The 24,804-nt window shown below is 38.3% G+C and overlaps 1 protein-coding gene across 1 annotated transcript in view; it reads right to left on the bottom strand.

Moving 5' to 3' along the window:
• SUGCT (succinyl-CoA:glutarate-CoA transferase) overlaps window positions 1–24,804 on the bottom strand; it is a 699,594-nt gene that overhangs the window by 90,800 nt on the left and 583,990 nt on the right. The window contains 1 exon segment of the mRNA XM_045564447.1: window positions 10,928–10,991. Within this exon segment, the coding sequence (XP_045420403.1) occupies window positions 10,928–10,991 (64 nt within the window).

The raw sequence follows: 24,804 nt of genomic DNA, 5'->3' as shown, positions 1-24,804 counted from the left end.
TGTCTGTTATTTCCAAGTGTAAACTGCCAAACCAGGTTTTGAGCTCAGGTCTCACTGACTGAGCCTGTGAGTTTTGCATTCTATGCTATGTTGTACACACACCACACATACATACCACATGTACACATGAAAACATCATAGAAGTTAGCTAATTAATATTTTTACTAATCATATTATGATTGTAGTTAAAAAACACATGGCATAAAATTTACCCTTTTAACCATCTTAAGTGCACAGCGCTGTGGCATTAAGTACAGGCACGCTGTGTGCGGCTGTCACTGTCATCCATCTCTAGAGCTTTTGCATCTTCCCCATTTGAAACTGTGTGGACATTAAACACTAACTCTCCATGCTCCTCTCTCTTCAGCCCCTGGCAGCCACTATACCACTTTCTGTGCCTGTGACTTTGACTACTCTAGGTACCTTATATAAGAGGAATCACACAGTAGTTGTCACTAATTTATTTTTAAACTCTTGCTCTGGCCATAGTATCAACCATAAGCTTGGGGAAAAATAAATCAGCTTAACTTTCTTATACCAGTGCAACATTGTTTGCAGTGTAATTAATGCTGCTTGAAGGAAATCAGGCTCTAACTTTAAAACAAAACCAGCCCCAAGTAAGCAAGAGGAAATCGGCCCACACAGCACCAGGGCCACAGGCAGATCACTGGAAAGACAAAAGTTCTGGGGAAGTCCGGGTGGCAGCTTAATATCTTGGGTCTTTTGATGATTGAAATCTGCATATACATCCCAAACATTTCTCTTTTTTTCCTTTTCCAAATGCATTTCTGCTAATGTGTGAAAACAGTACAACTTGAGGGAAATGTAATCCACATGTTTTGATGCATTTACACTTGTATGCTCTTGAGAATATCAAAATGGTCTAACAAATACATTTTCTGATGGCTTCTTTTTTAATAGAAACACAATTACAGACTTTGTAAAAAAGAAAAAAAAATATGATCCCTAAAGGAGATAGGCTCAATGTAAGTTTAAATTCTTAAAATTTAAACATTATTTTTAAAAATTTCCAAACTGACCTTCAAACAAAACATTTAAAATACAGTTAGCTGCCTTTAAATTAGAGACTAAGGTAAAGTAAAAAATTCAATAGTTGGCTCACCTTTCCTTTTTGGCTCAACTTTAAGAGACAACAGTAAACAGGGAAAAGAGGACAGATTTTAGATGTACCCAGACCTGGGTTTGAATTTCTATAATAACATTTGGTTGATGTAGCAACATTTAACAAGACTCCATTTTCTCATCTGTAAAATGGACATACTAATACGGATTACTCAATTGTCTTAGAGATGAAACAAATTGTATATATAAAGTGCTCATATATATAACATAATAGAGAGTATTCCATAGATGTTCACTAACTTACATTCCCTCCTTTCAAATTTGAATGCTCTACAGCAATGATGCCATTAAAATCTATTCACAAAATATAGTTATATGCAGTATAGTGAATTGCATTTTTCCTTTAAATTGAATGACTGAAAAGATTGATCCCATTAGAACAAGAAAACAAGGCACTAGAAGGTGAAGTGAGTTATCTAAGGTCACACATGAACTTGAAGGCAACGAAGAGGAAGCAGATTCAGTTTCTGAGGAGCTTATGGGAGATAAACTGTGTTGAGGATATTCTTTAAATCTATGTGAAATGCTGCTTCTCTGGCTTCTTTTGGCTGCAGCATCTTGGTGGTACTTTTATTTCACCACACACACTCCTTGAATTCCCAAAATGTCTTGTATCAGCTTTTATTTTTCATTTTTAAGTTAATTAAAATGTGGGGTTTTTTTTTTTAACTGTTTGAAAAGCTTATGGCTTCTTGAAATTACCTGGGGTATAAACCTCTTAGGAACATGTTTGACAGACATAAGGGTTCTGAGTAGGTTAGACTAATTGGCTGCCCACTCCGGGAGTCACCCTGCCTTCTGTGACTTCGCTGTGTTCAGATAAAGGGCAAACCGGGGAGCGGAGTGTCCCAAGGCCCCTGGGCCCCTCCTTCTGCGTGGCATCCTAATCTTACTCGAAGGCTGAACCCAGAGACACCATGACCGTTAATGCCATACCCAGATAAAAATATGACAACATTAAGATACAATTTCATTAAAACTGATACACAACGGACACATGGAAGGTTTGCCCCAGCTGAGGAGATAAGCAGTGAGGCCCACAGACCCAGCTCAGCGCACCCAAATGCTTAAGGTTTGGGGATGATGTGATAAATAGGCTACTGCACGTGACCCACTGACGATGTTAAGATTTCTGCAGGTTTTTATTTAACCTCTTTACTACCATTTCTTTACCTCCAACAGCATTTCTTTTTAATATTAACATAACGCTGTGTATTTAGTTAAAATTAAACTATGAGCCTCTTAAATAAAAAGATGGGTTGCTCTATTCCTATTTTCACTGGCTAAGTCTTCTTAACAGGAATATATTAAAATCTTGACATCTTAAGTATTCCTATTTAAAGAAAACAAATTTTTCTGGAATTCAGCCCATTTGTCATCTCTTCATGTACCAACGTCCCTTCTTGGTAATGCTGGAGGAAAGCAAAGCCACTCCTCTTAAAGAGAGGACTAAAATGACTCCCTCTCCAACCAACCGTGAATAAGCCCCACTGTGAAGCAAAGCAACTCACTCCAGGCCGAATCCAGGCCGAAGCCACTTGGAAGCAAAGATCATGTCACTTCTTGATTTTCTAAGTTAACTCGATAACATGGAAATCCAAACCAGAAGATAATTTCAAAAGTTTTATATTTAGCTATTATGTAGTAATTGTTTTTGCTTCTCCAGTTTGCATGTCTAATTGCATTTAATTAATTTAATTTATTCTCCAAAGGCACACCATAAAACCAGTACTTCAATTTAATCCAGAAAAAGGCTTCTCTGGATACTGAAAGTCAGCTGCAGATAATACACAAGGAACTCAAGAACTGATCCCAGAAAATGTCTGATCCATCTTTTAAGACAATAATGAAAATGCTATACCATCATTTACCCTTCTGCTCTTCCTGAGACTTTTTATTTTTGTTTCTGTTTTGATTTCTATATTCGGTTTAACATTCAGTGGTCCACTCAGATTTTTTCAAACATACCTCTAACCTGAAGGATCATTCTGTATAGAGATACGAGAAAAAAATCCCAAAGACTGTAAGTCCAATTAAATATTCACCCAGGAAAATTCTTTCACATAAATATCACTTCCCGGTAGTGAAAACTTATCCTGCACCCCAGAAATTCATCGGTAACTGTGATGATTTGCAACAAGAGTTTCTTGTCTATTTGACAGGTTCACTTATCAGGAAATCCATTAGGGTTTAGGTTGATGAAGACATGTTGCAAAGGAACAACTAAGTTCTTGGCCACTTCCCCAGTGGCAAATAACAGAAACAAGAATTCCCGAGCATGAAAGCCCAGGTCTCGTGAAATATTTCTTCCTCATGGCACAGATAGGCATAGTTGATGGAGATCCCTAAGTCATATCAGTGACAGTAACTTGGCTCTCAGAGCTTCTCCAGTGCCTGATGGAAAGACATTCCTGAGGACGTGATTCACACCTCTTTTCCTCCCTGCTCTCCCAGGAAGGAAAGTCACTGTGCTATGCATTTCTCGTTGAACAGTAACAATGTGTACAATCCCACCTCACCATTTCAGGACTTCTAGAGAAGGCTGCAGGCACTCGATGTCAAATCATCTGAGAATACTCTGATTGATTTCACTCTCAGTACCCTGCCATGGGTTAAGGATTTAATAACGTTAAAAATAATTGAGGACTTTGGGAAGTACCATGGCTAGTTTATTTGAAAATTCACTTCCCTGCCAGCTTTTTCTCATTCTGTTGACAGACTATAGAAACTTCCTTTCATCTCTTTCCTCTTTTTGCAGTTCGACCTCGTCCCTAAAGGAGTATGCTCTTTCTAGAAGATAGATTATGCACTACACACAACATGAAAACTTTACACAGCTTTCCTGTTGTCATCTGAAAGGCCTTTCTACCTGGAAGAAATAACTTATCTCACCTTTCATTCTCACATTGGTTTTACTTAGAATTCCTTAGGAGGACCAGCATACTTAAACTTTATGGAGGGATATAAGCTGAAACTCTGGTTCCTCTTAATTTTTCTTTTTCCCCAGTGAGATTTGTGACAGCTTTCCCCACTGCTGTTATCCATTATACAAATTTAACTGCACTTTGAGGATATGTGATTTCAGAAACATTATCTAATTTTCTACCTAAAGAGAAGAAAAAAGCTGAAAGTAACAGAGCAAGGTAAAGGCTTGCCTTCAGAAAAGGAAGACTAGTAACCAGGGAAAATACTAGGTGGTCATTCCATTTAACGTATGTGCTTCAAACTGAAAACAAATTAAATAAATTAAATAAATCTCTATCAGATAGCTTCCACAGGTAGCCAGTATGTTTATAAAAAATGCATACTGCATAAATTTGTCACAAATCATCTTAATTATGTTAATCTAGTAGCTTTTAATTTTAATCATCATTCAGAAAACTTTTTAAAGTACTTAGTTGGTATAGAGAGCGCTAGTTAGACTTTAAATGAGAGCATGTTTGCCCTCCAGGAGCTTATAAAATAAAACATATTGTCTTAAATCCAGAAAAGTGTTTCAGAACATCATTTATAAAAACTCTTGCAAAACACCATTGTGTCAGATAATGGTCAGAAACACAATATGTCACATAATCAAATAAAGTAGTACATTCAACTTTTTTTAAAAGTCACCTTAAAATCCAAGCATCAATATTCCAATAATTTGATTCAAGCTACATTAATTCATAATGTGCACTAGTTAAAACTTGCTGCAGGTTCCAAATGTGAATATTAAAATATTACGGGGAAAATATTTAAGAAAAGTTTTATCTAAAAGAACTTGGAGCTGCTTTTTGAAAAACACAGATCCAGGGGCCAGCAGACAAGAGTAATTCAATTTAGAATCCTTTCACACACAGAGAAGACAGCTTCCCTTCTTTGTGCTGACACACTCACCACTGAAACACTTCCCAGAAGTGCTGCTGGAATCAAATAACTGCAACACACATTCATGGGGAAGTATCTGAAAAAGGTTATGGTGAGAAACCTTAGAGCTTATACATCAAACTCTATTGCAATGACATCCTTTGAAGTTTGGAACTCAGCACCAAGGCTATTTTGGCACTCCACAGTACATGGAAGGACAGCATGTTCCTCTCTGGCTAAAAGGTCAAAGGCCAGCAGTATTACAATAAGAAGACCCAAATGGTGAATGGCCCAGTGGAAACTGGCAGTCCTTTGGAATGTGGCAATTTTTGCAAGATCTTTTCACTAAAGTCACAAATAAGGTGAGGTTTATAGAACGGACAATCTCCTGTCACAGATATGTCGTGGTATAAACTTTATGTGCCTTTTTATCTCTGTAAAACAAACACACTTTTTATCAATTGCACAGGACACTCATCGTTTTACAAAAGTCCTTAATGGAGATAGAAATTGCCCCTAAAATCAATCCATGAGAACATCTGCTAAGCCAGCAGTTCCCATTCAAGCTCCACTTCCACGTCCCACCTTCACCACTCAGACAGCAGGAATCTCCAAGACCTCAGCACAGATATCTTTGACATTTTTTATTTGTTTTTAACTTGGTCATTAGTTGTATTTTAGATCTTATCCACCTAGCTTCTGGCTCCTTCTCCAGAGTAACTGTGGGCCTGCCTCTCCCACCCTCACCTTTTAAACATCCTCTCAGCTCCTCCTGGTTCCCAAACACTCACATTGTTCATGCAGCTTTTTGCATTTCACTTCTCAGGGAAAACTTTTCTCAGCCCCACACTGGGTGAGGTCTCCCTGGTACAAGTGCCCAGAGTGCCCTGCTGTACCCTCTCATTCTCCACGGAAACACTCATCCTACTTTTCCATGTTTATTGTTCATGCTCATCTTCCATGGCAAAATGTAAGCTCCCTGAGGCACTGGGCCTACCTAGCTTTCTCACCCGAGCTTCTAGAGTGTACTGGACAGACTAAGTTTAGTCAGTGTAGGTGTGGCGGGAGGGTATGTGTCTGAGGTTTTAGCACAACCGGGTTATATTATACTAGCTAATTAGGAGCAAATTAGTGCCTTTTGCCGACTGAGCTGACACTAAGCTAACGGTGGGCACAAACTAATAACCTCTCTCTCATCAGGGATTCTTAGAATAGCAGAATATTTAAGCCTGGCAAAGACAGACATGATACCTGCTCTCATTTGTACTCTCATTGATAGTTTATTTTTCTCTGTTGTTCTTCACCTTTAACTGTATAATAGGCTTTAAAGCTCAGATGAGAGAGTGGTTTAGTGAATAATATATGAAATAAAGAATTAATAGTATTAGTATAACTACAACTCATATTTAGAAATAATTCATGAGCAGTAACTAGTTTGCGCACTTTATCTATGTCATCTATATACACAAATGACATTTCTTTCTTGTTTACTGTAGATGGGAGACAGTAGGAAATGATATGAAAAGAGAGTATTTGCAATAGATATAAATTAATAAAGGAGATAGTTTAGATCATACTACTTGCTGTATTTTCATACTGGCAATGATTACAAATATTGAAGCAATGTATTAAGTGGTTAAAATAATTATTTTTTAAATATCCAAAATGGACTTTGAAGAGGTATAATTTCCCATCCCTATTCAAAGTATATTAAACATTGGTTGACCAGCATCTTTTGAAGTATTAATCAATTAGCTCCTAAACAGAAGCTCCGATCTGAGGGAATGCTGTGTGGATTTACACATCTCTAAAGAAGGCACTATAAATACTGCATAAGGATTATTCCTGTTTTTCAAGAGATGAGTTTCTAGTAGTGACTAAGATAGAAAATGCTTCAGATAAATTAGTTTGACATAGAAAATTCAGTACTGGTCACCAAAGTCCATTAATAAGGAAGGAAATATAAATAAGTAGAATTTAGTAAGGATTCTTACCATATATGTGAAGATGTAGCTATATAGGTATAAACCTCCAGAACTACGGTTAGGGAATTAAAAATGTGTCTCCAGTGCGTAATCAAAACAAAAAACAGTGTAGCATCAAGTCCCCTTTTCCTCCAGCCTGTGTTTCCTGTTTTGACAGACTCGCCTCATTGAGGCATTGTGGGAGAATCCAAGTTATTTCTACAGCATTCGTGAGGTTTCCAGGGGGACATCCCTCACAAAGAAAGGCAGAACTGTCATAGGTAAAAAATCAAGGAAAGGAATAACTCACAGAAAATTTTTAAGTTTAATCACTGATAAAGTCTCTTTGTGTACAGTATCTCTTGTCCTAAGTGGCTCTTACTGGGATACACTGAATTAGGAGATACAATACTGCCTTTTTATCTGCAGAATTTATAAGCAGAATTGTCATTCCCTTTTCATGGGGAATCCAGATGTCCTGCCCTCAAGAGACCCTCAGATTCATTTCATCTCAAATCTGAGAATTCTCATATTGGCAATTCTGTAGAAAGAGTATAAGGTAAGTCAATAAGATATACATACTAAAAAGACGACTAAGTCCTATAGAAATTAAAGAAACAAAAATAGAATTTTCCAAAGGGAGATTTAAAAAAAAAAAAAGATATTGCTGTAGATCTGAGAATTCTATTGTGGTAAATTGAATTTTTGACCCTAATTATTTACCCCTCCCTATGGCCATACCTTTCACCATGTAACTTTGAAATTTCTTTTAAAAAGGGTCACATGCATTTCCCCACCCCTTTGGATATAGCCCAAAACTTGCTTTGGTTGATGAGATGTAGGCAGAAGGGTTTGCTAGCTCTACGCCAACATCTTAAGTGGCACTGTGGTTTCTGCCTGCCCCGCTGCTCTTCAGACATCGCCATGAGAACAGGAGAGACACATGGAGTGGACATGAGCCCAAGCCACAGGGGCAGCCACACCCGGCCAGACCTGCCACCAGAAGCAAAGCCATTCTGCTGCTCCCACCCTATACTGGCCATCCCCCAGCTTTTCCACATGTATGGAATAAATAAATGTTTATGTGTGAATGCCACTGAGATTTTGTGGTTGTTACATGGCATTACTGTGACTTTAGCTACCTAATACACTTATAAATTAAAGTGGGCAAAAGTAGTATTCTTCTATTCTAGAAATCTGAAAAGGATATTTCCCCCATTCAAATGAATGAAGGTTGATTCTTCATTCATTTACTGTGAAAATCAGCAAATTCACACCTGATTCATTCAGAGAGCATTTATATTCAATGAGTTCATTTGAGGTTGCCCACTGACTTACTTTTTTCCTCACTATCATGCTAACAGCTATATTGATTTTCAAATGCTCACCCTTACCTCTAACCTGTTGGGGATACCAATGAATGTATGACCTCATCTATAAAGTTGTGGAGTTAAATTAGATCACTGGTCCTTGAATTATTCTTTAGGCCCTACGGTTCCAAGGAGAGATGTTTGAAGCATAGTGGGACACAGGAGGAAAGCTAAACAACAGGAGTGCTCAACTCTTGCTTTGATCTGTTTAGGTATCCAGACTTCATTTGGAAAATCAGTTTCATTGTTTAAAAGTCAATGTCTTTTAAGGTCTTCTCACACTGACCGCACTATGATTACAGCTTTGTTCTGACCACCCCCTTCTCTTTGTCTCTATTACCATGACCCTGATTTAAGACATCATCCCCTAAACTCCTGTAATAACGTCCTGACTCCCTGCTTTACTTTGTAAATTGTGCCATTCTACTTCCCTGTTTAAAATTAGAGTAAAATCACCTTTGGTGGGGCCTCAAAGCTCTGCGTATTTCTGCAGTCTCATTTCTTGCCCCACTGGCCCACATTTCACACCAGCTGAAAACACTCCCAGCTCTTTCCCACTTCAGAGTCTCCTCCCATGCTGTTCCCTCTGTTTGAAATGCTCTTCCTCTACTCTTTTCACACTCCAATCTCAGTTAATAAGTCTCAGAGGGGCTTATAATTACCCAGACTACAGGAGGCCCCACCTGTCCCCCACCATTCTCTACGATAGCACATTGTTCTTTCCTTTCTTTGAGCAAGTTGTAAACCATTATAGAAACATCTGTTGGTTGTTTATATTATCTCACTTTCCATTAAATATAAGCTCCAGGTGGCCAGAGGACAAGTTGTCTGGTTTAGTTTTGGATTCCCAGCACTGAAGGCAGCGTCTAGCACATAGTATCTGCTCAATTATGCGAATGAATGAATAACCTTCTTTGCTTTTATCAGTATGGTTTTTTTCTACCACCTTTCCATACCACATAGCATGTCCCCATAACATGTGATCCCGGTGTATGATATGCTTATATCTGCTCTCTTATTTACCTTCCTTAGTCCATATATAATGTTTCTTATACTCTTGTACATCAGAATATTCTCTTTCCACTTGCTTCATTCCTTGTACTTCCCTTTTCTTATTCTTTTTGTGTGCCAGTGGTCATTATCTGGTAGGTTATGGAAGATTATTATCAAGCTGACCCCAAATCTTATATTTAGATTCTATTTGTTATAAAATTAGGCTGGGCGCGGTGGCTCACGCCTGTAATCCTAGCACCCTGGGAGGCCGAGGCGGGTGGATCGCTCGAGGTCAGGAGTTCAAGACCAGCCTGAGCAAGACCCCGTCTCTACTAAAAATAGAAATAAATTATCTGGACAACTAAAAATATATATAGAAAAAATTAGCCGGGCATGGTGGTGCATGCCTGTAGTCTCAGCTACTCGGAAGGCTGAGGCAAGAGGATCGCTTAAGCCCAGGAGTTTGAGGTTGCTGTGAGCTAGGCTGACGCTATGGCACTCACTCCAGCCTGGGCAACAAAGTGAGACTCTGTCTCAAAAAAAAAAAAAAAATTAAATTAATGGTAGCAGTTATTCAGTATATGAGACCTGGTATCTGTAGAAGTAAATGCTCTATGCAATTTGACTGAGGTGAGTGAGGAGTTTGAGGAACACCCAGATTCCAAGCAAGGTGACCAGGAAATGGTTTCAGGAAAAATAATGACAAAAGTTTCATCCTAGCTAATTTCATTGTCCTTTGTCAGAAGAAAAGAAAAAAAAAAATAAGTGTATGGTTTGTGTATATTCTAGAAAATAGGGAAACAATGAACAAGAATGTGGAGTGTTCTTCCGGCAGTATCTGAGGGGTGAAACAACAGATCTGAGGAATGGTAATTTTATGATCACTAGAGAAATAAAGTCCGTGGTGGTGGTGATGGAGTAATATGTTAATCATAAGCTCTCACCACAGTTTAAATGAACTACCCAATAGGATATTCTAAGAGTAGGCATGAGACTACTGATTATTGAAAAAAGAATTCCCTCTGGAAATGAAAAAGTTGGCATTTTGGCTTAAGCAGCAGTCTCTGGTGAATTAGTTTAGTATGAATCAACTTACAAAAATTCAATCTATTCTGGGTTTACTGTAAACATTTAGTTTCTTGATTTGCAGAGCAAAGATCCATACCCTAAACCATAGTTCTGAAAGAAAATGCCCTGGACTGAACCGGCGTAGCTTCCTTGGACACCACTTCTATCTTGCCTGGCTTTCTTTCCCTCTCTCATCTGAACCACACTAAATTTATTAATATTTGCCGTATCTATTATTATTTACCTGTTGATAATTATATAATACACTTTTGGAGCACATGATAACACAAAATGGAATTAAGAAATGCAAGCATTATTTTTTGTCACTGAGGCAAGCAGACATTCTTAGAGCTAAGACACAATTCCATAGCCTCAGCGTACATTTTTGTCAATGTGGTCCTAGGGTTCTCCTCTTTCCCAAAATCATAAGTTTCAATAATGTCTTGACAAGTTGTTTGGGGGATCATCAGCTGCCTGTAGTACACAGCATATGGGACAATTAGTGAAGAAAGGCGTTAGGGAAAATATAAAAAATATTCAGACCTGGGACTGAAATCTCCCCCACAGTCGGATGCTTCATCTCCATGACGAGGCCATTGTGCAAGACCTTAAAGTGCAAAAACAGAGAGAAAAATAATTTACAAAATAAAACTGTCTTTAATCTCAAGGTATATGGGCAGCTACCAATGCAGTCAACATTCAAGAAAGATATTGCCAAATACAGATATATTTAAAATTTTCATTTGAAAGTAAATATTTGAGGTAAAAGTATTGTTTCATCTACGATATACCAAGTGGAGCCAAAAAAGACTGGAAGACTCAAGGACTAGAAAACCACATTTCTATAAAATCTTCCCACTCTTAGAGATGTTATTTTCTCCTAAATATAGCAGGTGATGTCCCCTCTTTCACCTATGTGCGCTTCCCTAATATTAAAGCTCAGCATTTCCTACATCACCTCATGGCAGGACTTGGCCAAGGTCAACTGCAGAAGGGCAGGGCAGGAGGAACCAGACCTGGAACAGAAGAGACGGCTGGGGTGGCGCATGTGCTCCTGACAGGTGGAAGGTGTAGGGAGCCAGTCTAGTGGGAAGGGTGGATCAGAGTATCCAGAAGGCCTAGTGACTGCTGGAGGTGGAAGGATTCAAGGCTGCTGTGACAAGCACATGACCAGAACCAGGTGACAGGGAACCCAGAGGAGGCTCAGGCCAGAGGTTTGAGCAGGGATGTTTTCAATGGCAGTTAGACCTTAATCATGAGACTACAGTTTAGAAACAAGACTCTACTATCCCAGAGTGAGAAAGCCAGAGACCCCATCCCAGGGCTCTGATTAACTTCTCAGGCAGTGGGACCAAGATAGGTATCTGGCGTCCCATCAAGACCATAAGGTAGACCAGGCTTGGGATTAAGATCTAAAGCCAGCTACCAGTACAGGGAAATCCTACCAGTGCCTGACAAAAGAAATGTGACTTGGTACTGAATCACTTGACTACTGAAACAAAGCTACTTAAATATCTGGCAAGTGGAGGTTGGAATTTTTCCCAGGGGGGTGGGCAGGAAAATAAAATCTGCAGTGCCCTATAACTATGGATAGAGGATGAGATGACGGCATGGAAAACCAGATTCTGGAACATAAAAGTTGAATTACTGGAGGCAAAATGTTCAGTGATACACAAATAAAAATGCTAAAAAGTTTTTTGGATTTTGTTTTGTTTCATTTTGGTTTGTTGTTTTTTCACAAATGAGAGTTACCTGTCTCAAAGAATCCAACATCTATTACTGGATCCTCAGCAAGACATATATGGGCACTTCCTATATAAATTGTGTTTCGCCTGCATTATCTACCAAGTAGAAAGCCTCTCTCTTCCTGCTCTGTACGTGTACCTAAAGGACGAAGTATTTCAGTGGCATAATAAATTTACAGACTACCATTTCATGCCAACATCCCAAAGAACAGCAGTTGTAATGGTTCTACAGAATTTTGAACTTCAGGTAACAGAAAAATTTGTATATCTACATTCTTGTCATAATTTATTGACAGAGCAAAAGAGCATGGGATAAAGAAACTAATAAAAATGTTTTCTTACTTAGAAAACTCAGGGAAAGAGCTAAAATTTCTTGGATTTTATCCATTTCTAGTGAGCTTTTTGGTCCCATTATGGAATAAATCATCAATAAGACAACTTCACGGTGACTTTTTAAGTATAGAGCTATAATTCTGCTATGGCTGAATATTCTGGCTTCCACTGTTTTCTTTGGGAATGGTCCACTTTTGGGGTGATGCTCTTTAAACAACTATGCCCACCTCCCTCATCGAGGGTGATGCCACGTCATACAGAGATCCTTTTTAGAGATGCCTTGCCTTTCTTTTGGGATCACCAGGTTTGTACCCAAGAGCTGGCCAGAGAAAATTCTTGCCAATGTTAGAACTGTGCTATAATTTAATTCTGGTGTGGTTCGTTCTCAGCACCCGCCCAGCACAGCTTCCTCCTATGTGGGGGTGGGGGCTAAATGCCAACAGGAGGTGCTAAATCTCAGTTCTACTGAGGACAGGAACAAAAATACCGAGCTAAATTTCACTCGAAACAATTATCTGCACACTGAATCATTCTTCTCTCCTCGTATCTCTGTTGCCCTCCTGACTACCTCTCTGTAATAACACTGCAGTGCTACTCATGAAAGACAAAAGTGAGTGTTCTCAGCTAAATATAACTTAACTGATAGTGTTGAAATTAATTAACGCTGCATTTTAATCATGTAGCAAACGTTAAGTGTCAAACGTGAAAGGGTAGTTGGTAAAGGTCAAGGGACATATGTCAAAGTTTTGTGAAGCAAAAGCTAACAGTTGATTGAAATGTTCCACGGAAGCAGCTTCCTTCACCCCTACGCCGGTTGCTGTCTATATAGGATATTTCCAATATAAAACATTAACCTTATCAATTCCTTTGCATTGGAAATGGTTCAGTTTTAAGCAAAAATATACATTCTTATGTTTGGCAAAGGAAGTTAGCTGCAGTTTCTCATTTGCTGTAGCAGGTGTACAGTTATGAGGAAAATGGGCTGCTCTGAGCCCCCATTTTCAGAAAGAACTAATTCCCCTGCTTGGTTGCCACCCACCCTTATATGGAAAATCTGAAGTCGATAGGATTCCATAGGTTTTCTTTGTGAATCAGGTCAGATTATCCCAGAGAACAATTTGGGCTTGGCGGTTCTGTCCCTGGAAACACTGCCGAGTGATTTGGAATCTTGAAAACCTTTCCAGCCTTGTTTGTGGGACGAATCCTGCTCTGTTTAGTAACACATTGGAGGGTTTCAGAACCCAGGAAGTCTGTCTGAATTCTAACGTACATCTCTCCTGCTTCATGTCAGGAACGTCGTCTCGTCCAAACTTAATTGGAAATGGAGATACTACTGGTCACCACCACTTGTACAGCATTTCCTTGGGAATGATTGCTAAAAGTTCCCTTTCCTTCTCTTATCTAGCCTCAACACCCCAATCTCTATCACCTTAACCTAGAAGTTCAATTTAAAAATGTTTCACTTTCTGATGACCAGTAATAAACTGGGGACCCAATCTTCAGGAAGCTTCAACTACAATTCTTCCTTAAAGAGAATTTCATGCCTTGTTCTCAGTCTGATCATTTAGGGAATTCTTTGTTGCATATTGAGCTATTTCAAAATAAAGTAGGGACTTTCTCTAGAACTCTGTAGTGAATTTTGTCCATTTGGCAATATATTTGGGTTTTACTGTTTTCTACTTCTTTTTTACTTATTTTATCTTTCTTAGGTCTTTCATGGTATGGTAGCTCTTCTAAATTCCATTTCTTCTCCTTGAAATTTCAAAAGCCTATTCTTGACAAGAATAGAATTGTAGACAGTGCACCAACCTCTTTAGCAAAGTATCAGGCCTATTTAAAATAAGGTCTCTCTTCCTCAAGCGTTTTACAGATTGACAGCCTAATGATAGAGTCAAACGGTAATGTATTAATGATGGGGGGAAAGAGTAAAATGTATACCTTAAAGTAATGCGGGAAATAAAAGTTTAAGTGAAAATAAGAAAGTCTTTTTATAAAGTCCTATGGCAGGAATGGCAGAAGAAGAAGTCTGTAATATAGCACTAGCAAGACAAAAAAGTATTAATACAAACAATAAAAATTGAGACCCTCTATACCCTCTTGCTTTCCCTAATCTTTAGGGAAAGCAAGAGAGCCATATTCAAATGAAAAGGGATGAAATAACAAACACAAATGATACGTGTAAAGACTACATTGTCACGGCAATACCATTAATGGCATTACAATGATGCATGAAAGAGAATTGACCTATCCATTCACTGTGAATGGTGATGTGACCTTTTAATTCAATTCAACAAACACTACAGAGCACTTACATGCTCAGCACAATGAAGGAGCTGGCAGTAAAAAGATGCATGAACTTGCAGTAAAAGTGTCTGTAATTAGAAGAGAGGTTAGACAATAAGAGAACTGAGCCAATTTTACAACATGGTATAAGCTCCATAATGAAGGAGCAACAGCCAATGAGGAGCAAGTAGGTAACTCCCTGTCTTGAAAGGAAATTAAAGGACCTATGTCAGGGAGGTCAGTAAAGACCAGAGAACAAAGATGATATTGAAATTAAATGTTAAGGTTAAAAATAACAATGATAAATGTAATAATAGCAGCTGTTGCTCAACAAAACTCCTTAAGGGTCAGGCATTGTGTTGGGAACTAAAGGGCTGTTTCATTTAATCCTCTCATTAACCAGACTGGGTAGGAATTATTATCGTCTTCATTTCTACTCATAAGATGACAGAAGCCTAAAGAGGTTGAATACTTGCCCAAGATTTCTCAATTAATAAGTGGCTGATTTTGAATTATAATTTAGGTGTGTCTGACCCTCAGAGCTGAGCCAGGTTCCTGGCAGTTGGAGACAGTCAAAGCAAAAGTGGACAAGCATAATTTGATTTATCAATAGAATAACTAGCTGATGTGGTCAATTCTGTAAAACAAATTAGTTAATTCAGCGGGGAAAGAAAATCAGCCAAACGGATTGCAAGGCACCATGTGGTCCAATTAGTTAATAAATGGAGCAGCTCCTTTGTAGGCAGCCAAGGATGCTCTGGCACCACAGACACAAAGGCTGTGAAAAGAGGATTTGGGCCCAGACTCGCTCAGGTTTTGAAGGGGGCAGACCCAGCAGGTGATCCTGGGCAAGGCACTTAAGTACTCTGAGGCTTAGAATCCTCATCAGGGAAAAGGGGATAATGGTGTCCTTTCCTAAGGAATTTTTGAAGACTAAGTGAGCAGGTGACTGTAAAACGTAGGCTCTGGTACAGAGTATGCTCACAAGAACTGGCAACTGTTTTCACTGTTGTTAAAAGACTGGGTTCAAACTTTGGTTCCACCAAGTACCAGCTGTGTGGCTTTGGGGTATATTCATTCATGCAATAAACACAAATGTATTGACAGTAATGACTGATAATTAATAATAAGTGTTAAATACATATTAATGTGCCAGGCATTGTTAAGTGCTGAGGAAACACTGGGTCGCAGAAAAAGCAAGGTTTCATCCTCAAGAAGCTTACAGCCCTGTAAGGGAGACTTTCAAAATAAGTGGTAACTACTGGTCTGTTATTGTTACATAGTAATATCTGTTTTGTCCCCTGCTATATGCACAGTGCCATGAACATTATCTGGCACTAGCTGGTAGATGCTCAATAAATATTTATTGAACTTTTTGAATTAAATTGAATTAACTGAGTAAGTAGCAGGTAGCTCCTTCTAGTTTTATTATTTTATAGAAGTAGAGGAGAGCGCTCTTTGTTTTAAGCTATTAATAAATCCCTAGAGTTCTCTAGACACAAAGATTTTTTACTAAATTTTCAAAATATATTCATTTTTAGGAGGTTAATTATCAAGTTCAGGTGTTGCCTTGCAATTCCCTCAGCTTCCGAAAGCAGTTTGCAGCTGATCTTGAATCTGCCATAGATGTTACAAACATTTAAAGACATTCCAAAGACCTGTTGAGAAGCTCTGTGAGGACCATGGTCATTACCAGTGAAGAAAAGCTAAATAGGAGAACCTATGGATTCACCAGCAACAATGGGCACATGCACTTACATGTATAAAGTGCATCTGCCTAATTTGAAAAAAATAATCATGGAATTTTTCTTCATTAGGAAAACTCAGAGAACTATTTCCAAAATATACAATAATATCTTACAAAGCAAAAAACACTGGAGTAATCTCATTTATTGTATTGTTGATTTTATCAATTTAGACATTCCTTTAGCATAATAGGAATATTTGAAAAGTTATGTAACTGAAGGCAAAACTTATAATTAATACGTTAAAAAGTTAATTCAGCTATTTCTGAAAACCGTGCCCTTAAAAATGCAAAAATAACATAAATTCATGAAAAAATTCACATGTAAGCCCCTAACTTTACTTAGATGATGGGGATAAGATTTAAAAGTTGATATTTTTGGTTTTCTTTCTTCTTTCAAAGAATTACTGTAACTAAACTATATTCTGCCTATAATGCACATGACATAGTCTTTTCCCTCTTTAATTAAAACAGTTATGACTATTAGTTATGCAAAGAGATATTATAACATATATGCATAGTTTAATGAGAACTAGTAAAATGAACATCCATGCACCCAACACCCAGCTTGGGAAACACAATGTTAGCAAAATATTTAAAGTCCTAAGTGTGGCCCAATCCCTGTATCCTCCACCCCCAAATAATCACTCCTGAATTTTGTTAATCACTTCCTTAGTTTTTTTCCCTACTTGTACTACAGATGTATATACTCTATTTAGTCCTGAGTTTATAACATTTATTTCAATGAAATCAGGCATATGTATTCTCTGACTTGCTTTTTCTCTTAACATTATTTCTCAGATTCATCCTTTCTGAGACCCATCATGGCCATTAATGTAACCCATCTCTTCATGCAAAAATTTTAGACATCTGCCTGTGCAAAGAATTCATGAAGAGGACCCCAAAAGCAATCACAGCAACAACAAATAAAATAAATAAATGAGACCTGACCAAATTAAAAAGCTTCCGCACAGCCAAGGAAAATATCACGAGAGCAAACAGCCAACCTACAGAATGAGAAAAAATATTTGCATGGCATACATCCAATAAAGGGCTAATAACTAGAATCTATATAGAACTCATGAAAACCAGCAAGAAAAAAAATCAAACAATCCCATTAAAAAGTGAGCAAAGGACATGAGCAGAAACTTTTCCAAAGAAGACAGACTAATGACCAACAAACATATGAAAAAATGCTCAACATCTCTAATCATCAGGGAAATGCAAATCAAAACCACAATGAGATATCACTTAACTCCACTGAGCATGGCTTTTATCAAAAAGTCCCAAAACAACAAATGTTGGCATGGATACAGAGAGATAGGAACACTAAAAACTGCTGGTGGAATGGCAAACTAGTACAACCTCTATGGAAATTAATATGGAGATATCTCAAAGAACTCAAAGTAGAACTACCATTTGATCCAGCAATTTCAGTACTGGGTATTTACCCAAAAGAAAAAAAAGACATTCTATAAAAAAGACATCTGTACTTGGATGTCCATAGAAGCACAATTCACAATTGCAAAGATGTGGAAACAACCCAAGTGTCCATCAATACATGAGTAGATTAATACAATGTGGTATACGTATACCATGGAGTACTACTCAGACATAAAAAAATGATGAACTTATACCCCTTGTACTACCCTGGATGGAAACGGAGCCCATTCTTCTAAGTGAAGTATCACAAGAATGGAAAAACAAGCACCATGTACACTCACCATTAAATTGGTATAACTGATCAACACTTAGGTGCACACATAGAAGTAACATTCATAGGGCGCCAGGCAGGTGGGATGGGGGAGAAGGGGATAGGTAAATTCGCACATAATGGGTACGGTGCGCAATGCCTGGGCATTGGGCACCCTTGTAGCTCTGGCTTGGGTGGTGCAAAGGCAAAATATATAACCAAAGTGTTTGTACCCCTGTAATATTCTGAAATTAAAAAAATAAATAAAGTACTACTAGAAAACATCTCAAAAAATCTATTTAGTATTCAGGACTTCCTGAATATGAGGAATTATGGCTTCAAAATTTTGGGAAATTCCTAACCATGTACAAATATTGCCTGTACTTATTCTCTCTAGCTTTTCCTGGTACTCCAATTAGATATATATTAGACATATACTAGCTATATGTTAGATGTGATCACTCTATATGTCTCTGCATCTCTTATATTAATATTTGCTAACACATTCTCTCTCTTTCTCTCTGGGTTGAATCTTAATTAATTTATTTAGATCTATTTCTCTTCCACTGTAATCTGCTATTCACTTTGCCGTGTACTTGTGCTTTATTCAGAGATGATCTGCATATTCTTTTTCCAGGTGCTCAGGGTCACCACCAAAATGGGACCACATTAAATTAAATTTTCTGCTTGGTGATTTTGGGGCCCCCAAATGAAATTAATTATTGCCCTGTATGCAGGACAGTAGGTTTGTGGCTAGGGACATGTTATGGGAGATTTTCTCTTTATATACTTCCTACGAAAGCCAAAGTCAAAACAGGCCAAAATCTCTACTGTTTTTTCTTTGTTTTGCACCTTCAGTGCAGATTTTAAGATTTGTTTTCTTTTTTGTTTCATTTTGGTTTTCATCTAGTTCACCTACTAAGAATTCTGACTTTTAGATGTCCAAACTTTATTCTGATATTTCTATTCCGTCTCCTATCTACTGTGGGCTTCAGGATTTTGTTCTGTCCCCATTTATTATGGCCCATAAAGTCAAAGTTCTAAGCCAAAGAGTATCAGCAAATGCTGGTTCTACTGCATGCTTCGTTGCCTGCATGTTTTCCTATTATTTTTGTACCAGGAGGATTTCTCTGGCCATGTTGTCCTCCATATTGTCAGAAACAGAGGTTGTCCAGATATCACTGTATCCTCTTTAAGCCACATTCTTTGAGCTTAATTTGGTGCTCCAACTTTTCCCAAGATTAATTAGCCCAGGAAATAAGAAAAATAAAAACTATTAAATAAAAGAGGAAATACATTAGAATCCAGTGGAATATAAAGGTGATTTATGAACTTTGAAGTCAGGATATTAGAAGTCCAGACTTATATCTTTAATTTGATCCTTCTTGGCATTGGGAACTTTAATTATTAATAAATTATCCCAGAAACAGTTGAAACAGACTTTGTCGAAAGTTAAGAAAGCATTCTTTCCCCTCCTGCACAGGGTCCGGCGAAGCTCTGTGAAAGGAACCGTTCCAAGAGGTGGCCAGCAGGGTGATTGTGTGTGCTGTCTTCACTTAGCAAGAACCAAATAACTCCCTCGTTCTCAGGAATTTTCTAATTGCCCAGTGGGAAAACTGTGAGTTTTGATTAGTCCTAAGAATAGGTCAGGAGGTTGTAAATGTGTCATTTTTCTGACTGGAGTTAGTCCTTTCTTCCCCAGAGAGTCTGAAGATTCCAGGCAAGGATTTGGAAGCCCAGTCTAAGAGGCAGAAGCTATCTACTTTATTTAACAAAATAGTTCTTGATCTTCTTCAGAAGCCATTGAAGTAAACATTTGTTGATGAAGAAGTTATCACTTAAATGTGGATCACTGCCAACCATTCTATTTTTTTCAGGGACTGAAGTAACAAAAGAGTGTGAGGAGAAAAAACTCAGTTGGACAAAAATGCAGCATAACAAGAAATATGTGTGTGGATTCTGAGTGGGCAGAGCTTTCTAATGACATTTCAAAGTGAGACAGTCTAACCAGCCTGAATGTAAAGAAAGGACAGGCTGAGTGTGAGAGGATAGTACTTGGCACGGGGCTACTACCTAGCGAGCGATTTGCACACACTGGCTCATTTCATCCATACTGAGACCCAGTGAAATGGTGCTACTATCTCTATTTTATATATAAAGACGCAGGTTTAAGGAGGTAAAATGACTTGAGTAATAAGTAGAGGGAAAACATGTATATCTGACAGCAGAGCCTATCATTTTCCACCACACTATGCTGTCTCTTAAGTGTTCACTACAACTTTCCACTGTAATAGATTCTAGTTCCTGATCTGGGTAAAACACAGACATAAGGAGAAAGAGTGGCTGGGGACACAGAATATTCCAAATGATTGCCATAAGCAATTCGTCATTTCTTCTGTTGGTGCAAGTGCTAAGAAGGTCAAGGTATAGTAAGATGCAAGTAGTATTTTATGGAGGCCTTCTTCTTTGTCTCCTTGATGGTAGTGTGTTGTAAATTCTATGGAAATTAAATCTCCTTTGGGATTTAATTGCAACAAGCCATCTCCTTATTTGGCATAGCAAAGCTTTCCTTTAGCATGTCCACAGAAATATGAAGGACAGCAGGATGTAACAAAGCATTAACATCTGTTTCCTTAACAATTTCTTCTTTAATGAAGTCATGCATGCCAAATACGTTTGACTCGTTATCACTCTTGATACAGTCTGATATCAGTTTAACCAGGAAAGGTTTTCAGCATCAGGAAACCACAGAGGAAATGATGTCGTGGCACACACGATATCTGAACAGCCACAAAGCAGAACAGCAGTTGATAAATGTGATGATTACTCAGCCCTCTCCCATGAGGAAGCAATATCATTTGTTTGCTTTATGTCAGCCATTCTAGAGAACCATAACCACCCAGGAGGCAATCAAGCAGCAGTCCTGTGGCCACAGAAAAATCATGGACACCACACACTGCATCCTCCTTGCACCTGATTCATTATTCAAAAAATGTGCTCAGGTTCAAGACAGGAAAGAACCATTGTGATAATTAACATGTTTCTAAGATGTAAAAGCACTAAGGTGATGGTTCTAAAATTCAATAAATTCTGTGTTTTCAATTTACATTTTTATTTGATTTTCATGGGAATTTGTCTTGGTGGGGAAATACTTTACTTGTTGCAGGCAGATGCATGTTTGCTCTAGGATAGGAGATAAGAAGAGCTATTTTAGGAAGGAGCCTGTGTGACCAGGCATGGGGGAGATATTATCAATAAGCATGAGCAGGGTCAATGATAACTTTGTGGGCAAGTGACCCTTTGGATATGCCAAGAGATTTTTATCAGTGAGAAAGAGCTGAGTCATAGATATATAATTTTGGCTTGAATTAGTTGGGGTGTGGGGCAGAGGGGTAGGGATGTTAATACATAGCAACTAAAACTGAGGGACATGAACCCTCACTCAAGATTAAGTCTGAGCCTCTCTCTCACACATAGTTGTTTTCCCAGCTGACTTGGCTCATAATTCAAGACGTGTCATCAACCTGCCTTACAGACACATTTTTCAGCCTAGATATTCATGGGACTGTCACATCTCAACGGAGCAGGCAGCAAAGTGGTTCTTGCCTCTGCCTTGCTTGAGTACCATGGGGAACACTGCCTTCTGAATTCTGCCTGTGTAATGTGTCTCTCTATTTACATCCATGCTCTCTCTGTCTTTTGGACCGACACTTGACCCTGCCACTCTGGTTTGGACATTTTGGTTCTGCTCACAATGAAGACTTGCCTTAATGTGATCAAATACACTTTGCATTTGGCCTAGTCTTTAAATCAAACTGTATACTGTCTGTAATAGGTTGAATAATGGCCATCCAAAGATATCAAGTTCTAATTCCCGATATTTGTAAATGGTACCTTATTTGGAAAAAGAGCCTTTGCAGATAAAATTAAATTAAGAATTTTAAAATAGTATGATTACACTGTACTATTGGGGTGGGCCCTAAATGCCATCACAAGTGTCCTTATAAACGAGCAAGAGGAGATAATAGACACACAGAAGAGGAGGCAGCAGTGTGACCCGCCAGGCAGAGAATGGAATGATGCTGCCACAAGCCAAGGAATGCCTACAGCCACCGGAAGCCGGAAGAGGCAAGGAGAAATTTCCACCTAAAGCCTTCAGAGAGGGTGTGATCCTACCAACATCTTAATTTTGGATTTCTGGCCTCCAGGACTGTGAGAGAATAAATACCTGTTGTTTTAAACAATCCAGTCTGTAGTAATTTGTTACAGCAGCCCTAAGATGCGCTGACTCCCAGCTCTGGAGTTCCACCTAGATAGAGCATCAGGAGCTAGAATATTCAATTTAATTCATGCACCCCTATATAAACAAATAGCCCCCCACCTCAAAGATAATCAAACAAAAACCTTTCCCAATGTGATCATCCAAATGAGACTTGGTGTTGCTACATAATGGAGACAGGAATATTTTGAGCAGCAATCATGATGCAATCAGCTGTATGGTATTTTATTGTGATTATTTTTGTTCAGAAATATTATTGTTTTAATGTTATTTTTGTACCCTTTCAACTTGCTTTTCTCTTCTCAATAACCTGGGAGATACTTAAAACCAAATACTGTTTTCACAGTAAATTTAACTTTTTTCTACCTTAGTGATTTGTTTATACAAATTACCCGAAGTCAAGCACAGGTTGGTGCTCCATGGAGGATGTGTGCCATGTGATTGCAGATGCATATTACCCTCACTATTTTGGTTCATTTGTTAAGACCCAATTATTTTCTGATGACTCCTTAATGTTGACTTTCTCAAGTTTTTCCTTCAAGTCTAAAGGCGTAATTTGTGAGTGTTCTGTATTTTCTTGTAACATAAGAGTACTCAGAAATAGTACTCTTCTAAAATAAGAAGATGACAAACATTTGACAGGTATTTCAAAAGATCCTGGTCTTATCTGAAAGTGTTGACTAGTAGGAGGAACACTTACCAATTTCAGTTCTGCCACTAATCAGATGAGAAGGCTTGGGCAAAATATTTTTAACTTCTCTAGACTTTGATTTCCACACTGTTAAAAAACTGGGCTAATATGATCTACCTTGTAGCCTTGTTAAGAAAATTATCAAGTTAAAATATTTTCACCTGAACACCCTAATAGATTCTCAAGGTCAATAGCGTCCCCCCAAACTCATTGTCACCCTAGCTCAAACCTGTTCCTCCTGAGTTTCCTACCAGCCAGTGAGTGACACGCTTTTCTCTCAGTTTCCCATGTCTCACACCTGGGATGTCTCCTTGACCTCTCCCTCTTTCTGACAGCTTGCTACCCTTGCCCCTCAGTCAAGTTCAATTCCTTGCCAAGTCCTATCTCGCATCCATTCCTTGCACCACTATTCACAATAGCCAAGATATGGAATTGACCTAAGTGTCTGTTGATGGATGAATGAATAAAAAAGTACGTATATACACAATGGAATATTCTTCAACCTTAAAGAAGGAGATCCTGTCATTTGTGACAACATGGATGAACCTGGAAGATATTATACTAAATGAAATAAGCCATGCACAGAAGACAAATACCACATTATCATACCTACATGTGGAATCTAAAAAGAGTTGAATTCATAGAAGTAAAGAGTAGAATGGTGGTTGCCAGGGGGAAAAGGGGTGAGGGTGTTGCTGGGAGACGTTGGTCAAAGGATATAAAATTTCAGTTAGGTAGGAGAAATAAGTTCAAGAGATCTATTGTATAACATGGTGACTATAGTTAATAACAACATACTGCATTTTGGAAAATGCTCAGAGAGTAGATTTTAAGCATTCTCACCACAAAAATGACAGTTTTGTGAGGTAATGTATATATTAATATTAATGAGTTCAACTGAGCCATTCTGTAATGTATACAAATTTCAAAATATCACATTGTACAGTATAAATACATATAATTTTTGTCAATTAAAAAATAAAAATAAGAACAATCCATCTGAGTGGACTGTCTGATGCTCAAATCTGACCGTGTCGTTCTGCTTGGTGTTCTTCGTAGCCCCTCTGAGACAGCAGTGGGTCCACCCAAGCAGTCCAAAAGCACCATTTATGCTTTTACTGGCTTGCACAATGTTTTGTAATCATTTCCAATCTTTATTGCCAAGATTGAAAATTTAGAGATTTCACATATAAACCTGGATTTATGAATTTTCATGAAAAACGAAAGAGTCTGGAATCCCTGGATCCAACTTACACGAGCTGAGAGGCAGCTCTTCTCTTCAGCTGTGGCATGTGCCTTCTGCATTCCACAGGGCCCACCACTCCCTACTGCTGGTCACCCAGCCTGATCCACTCATGGACTTCATCTGCCTGGCACCTGTAGGTATTTGAGCTGTGACTTTTGTTCTGCAGGATAAAGTCCACCGTTTTTAGCATCGACAAAAATTGTTCATGTTCATGCCTTAGACTGTTTTTCCCCATTTCATTTCACCCAAATGTAGCGTTAAACACTTGTAGAAGATTCCTGAACATCACACTCTTTCAAACTTCCTTGACTTTTAATATGTTTCCACCTCCACCCCCCCACACACATATCCAATGTTATCTTCTTTGCAAATATGCATCCTGCAAAACTCTATTTAAATTAAATGG

The sequence above is a fragment of the Lemur catta genome, chromosome 11 (assembly GCF_020740605.2).
Source record: "Lemur catta isolate mLemCat1 chromosome 11, mLemCat1.pri, whole genome shotgun sequence".
Classification (NCBI taxonomy): domain Eukaryota; kingdom Metazoa; phylum Chordata; class Mammalia; order Primates; family Lemuridae; genus Lemur; species Lemur catta.
Note: the sequence above shows the minus strand (reverse complement) of the source record. Positions and strands in the feature narration are given on the sequence as shown.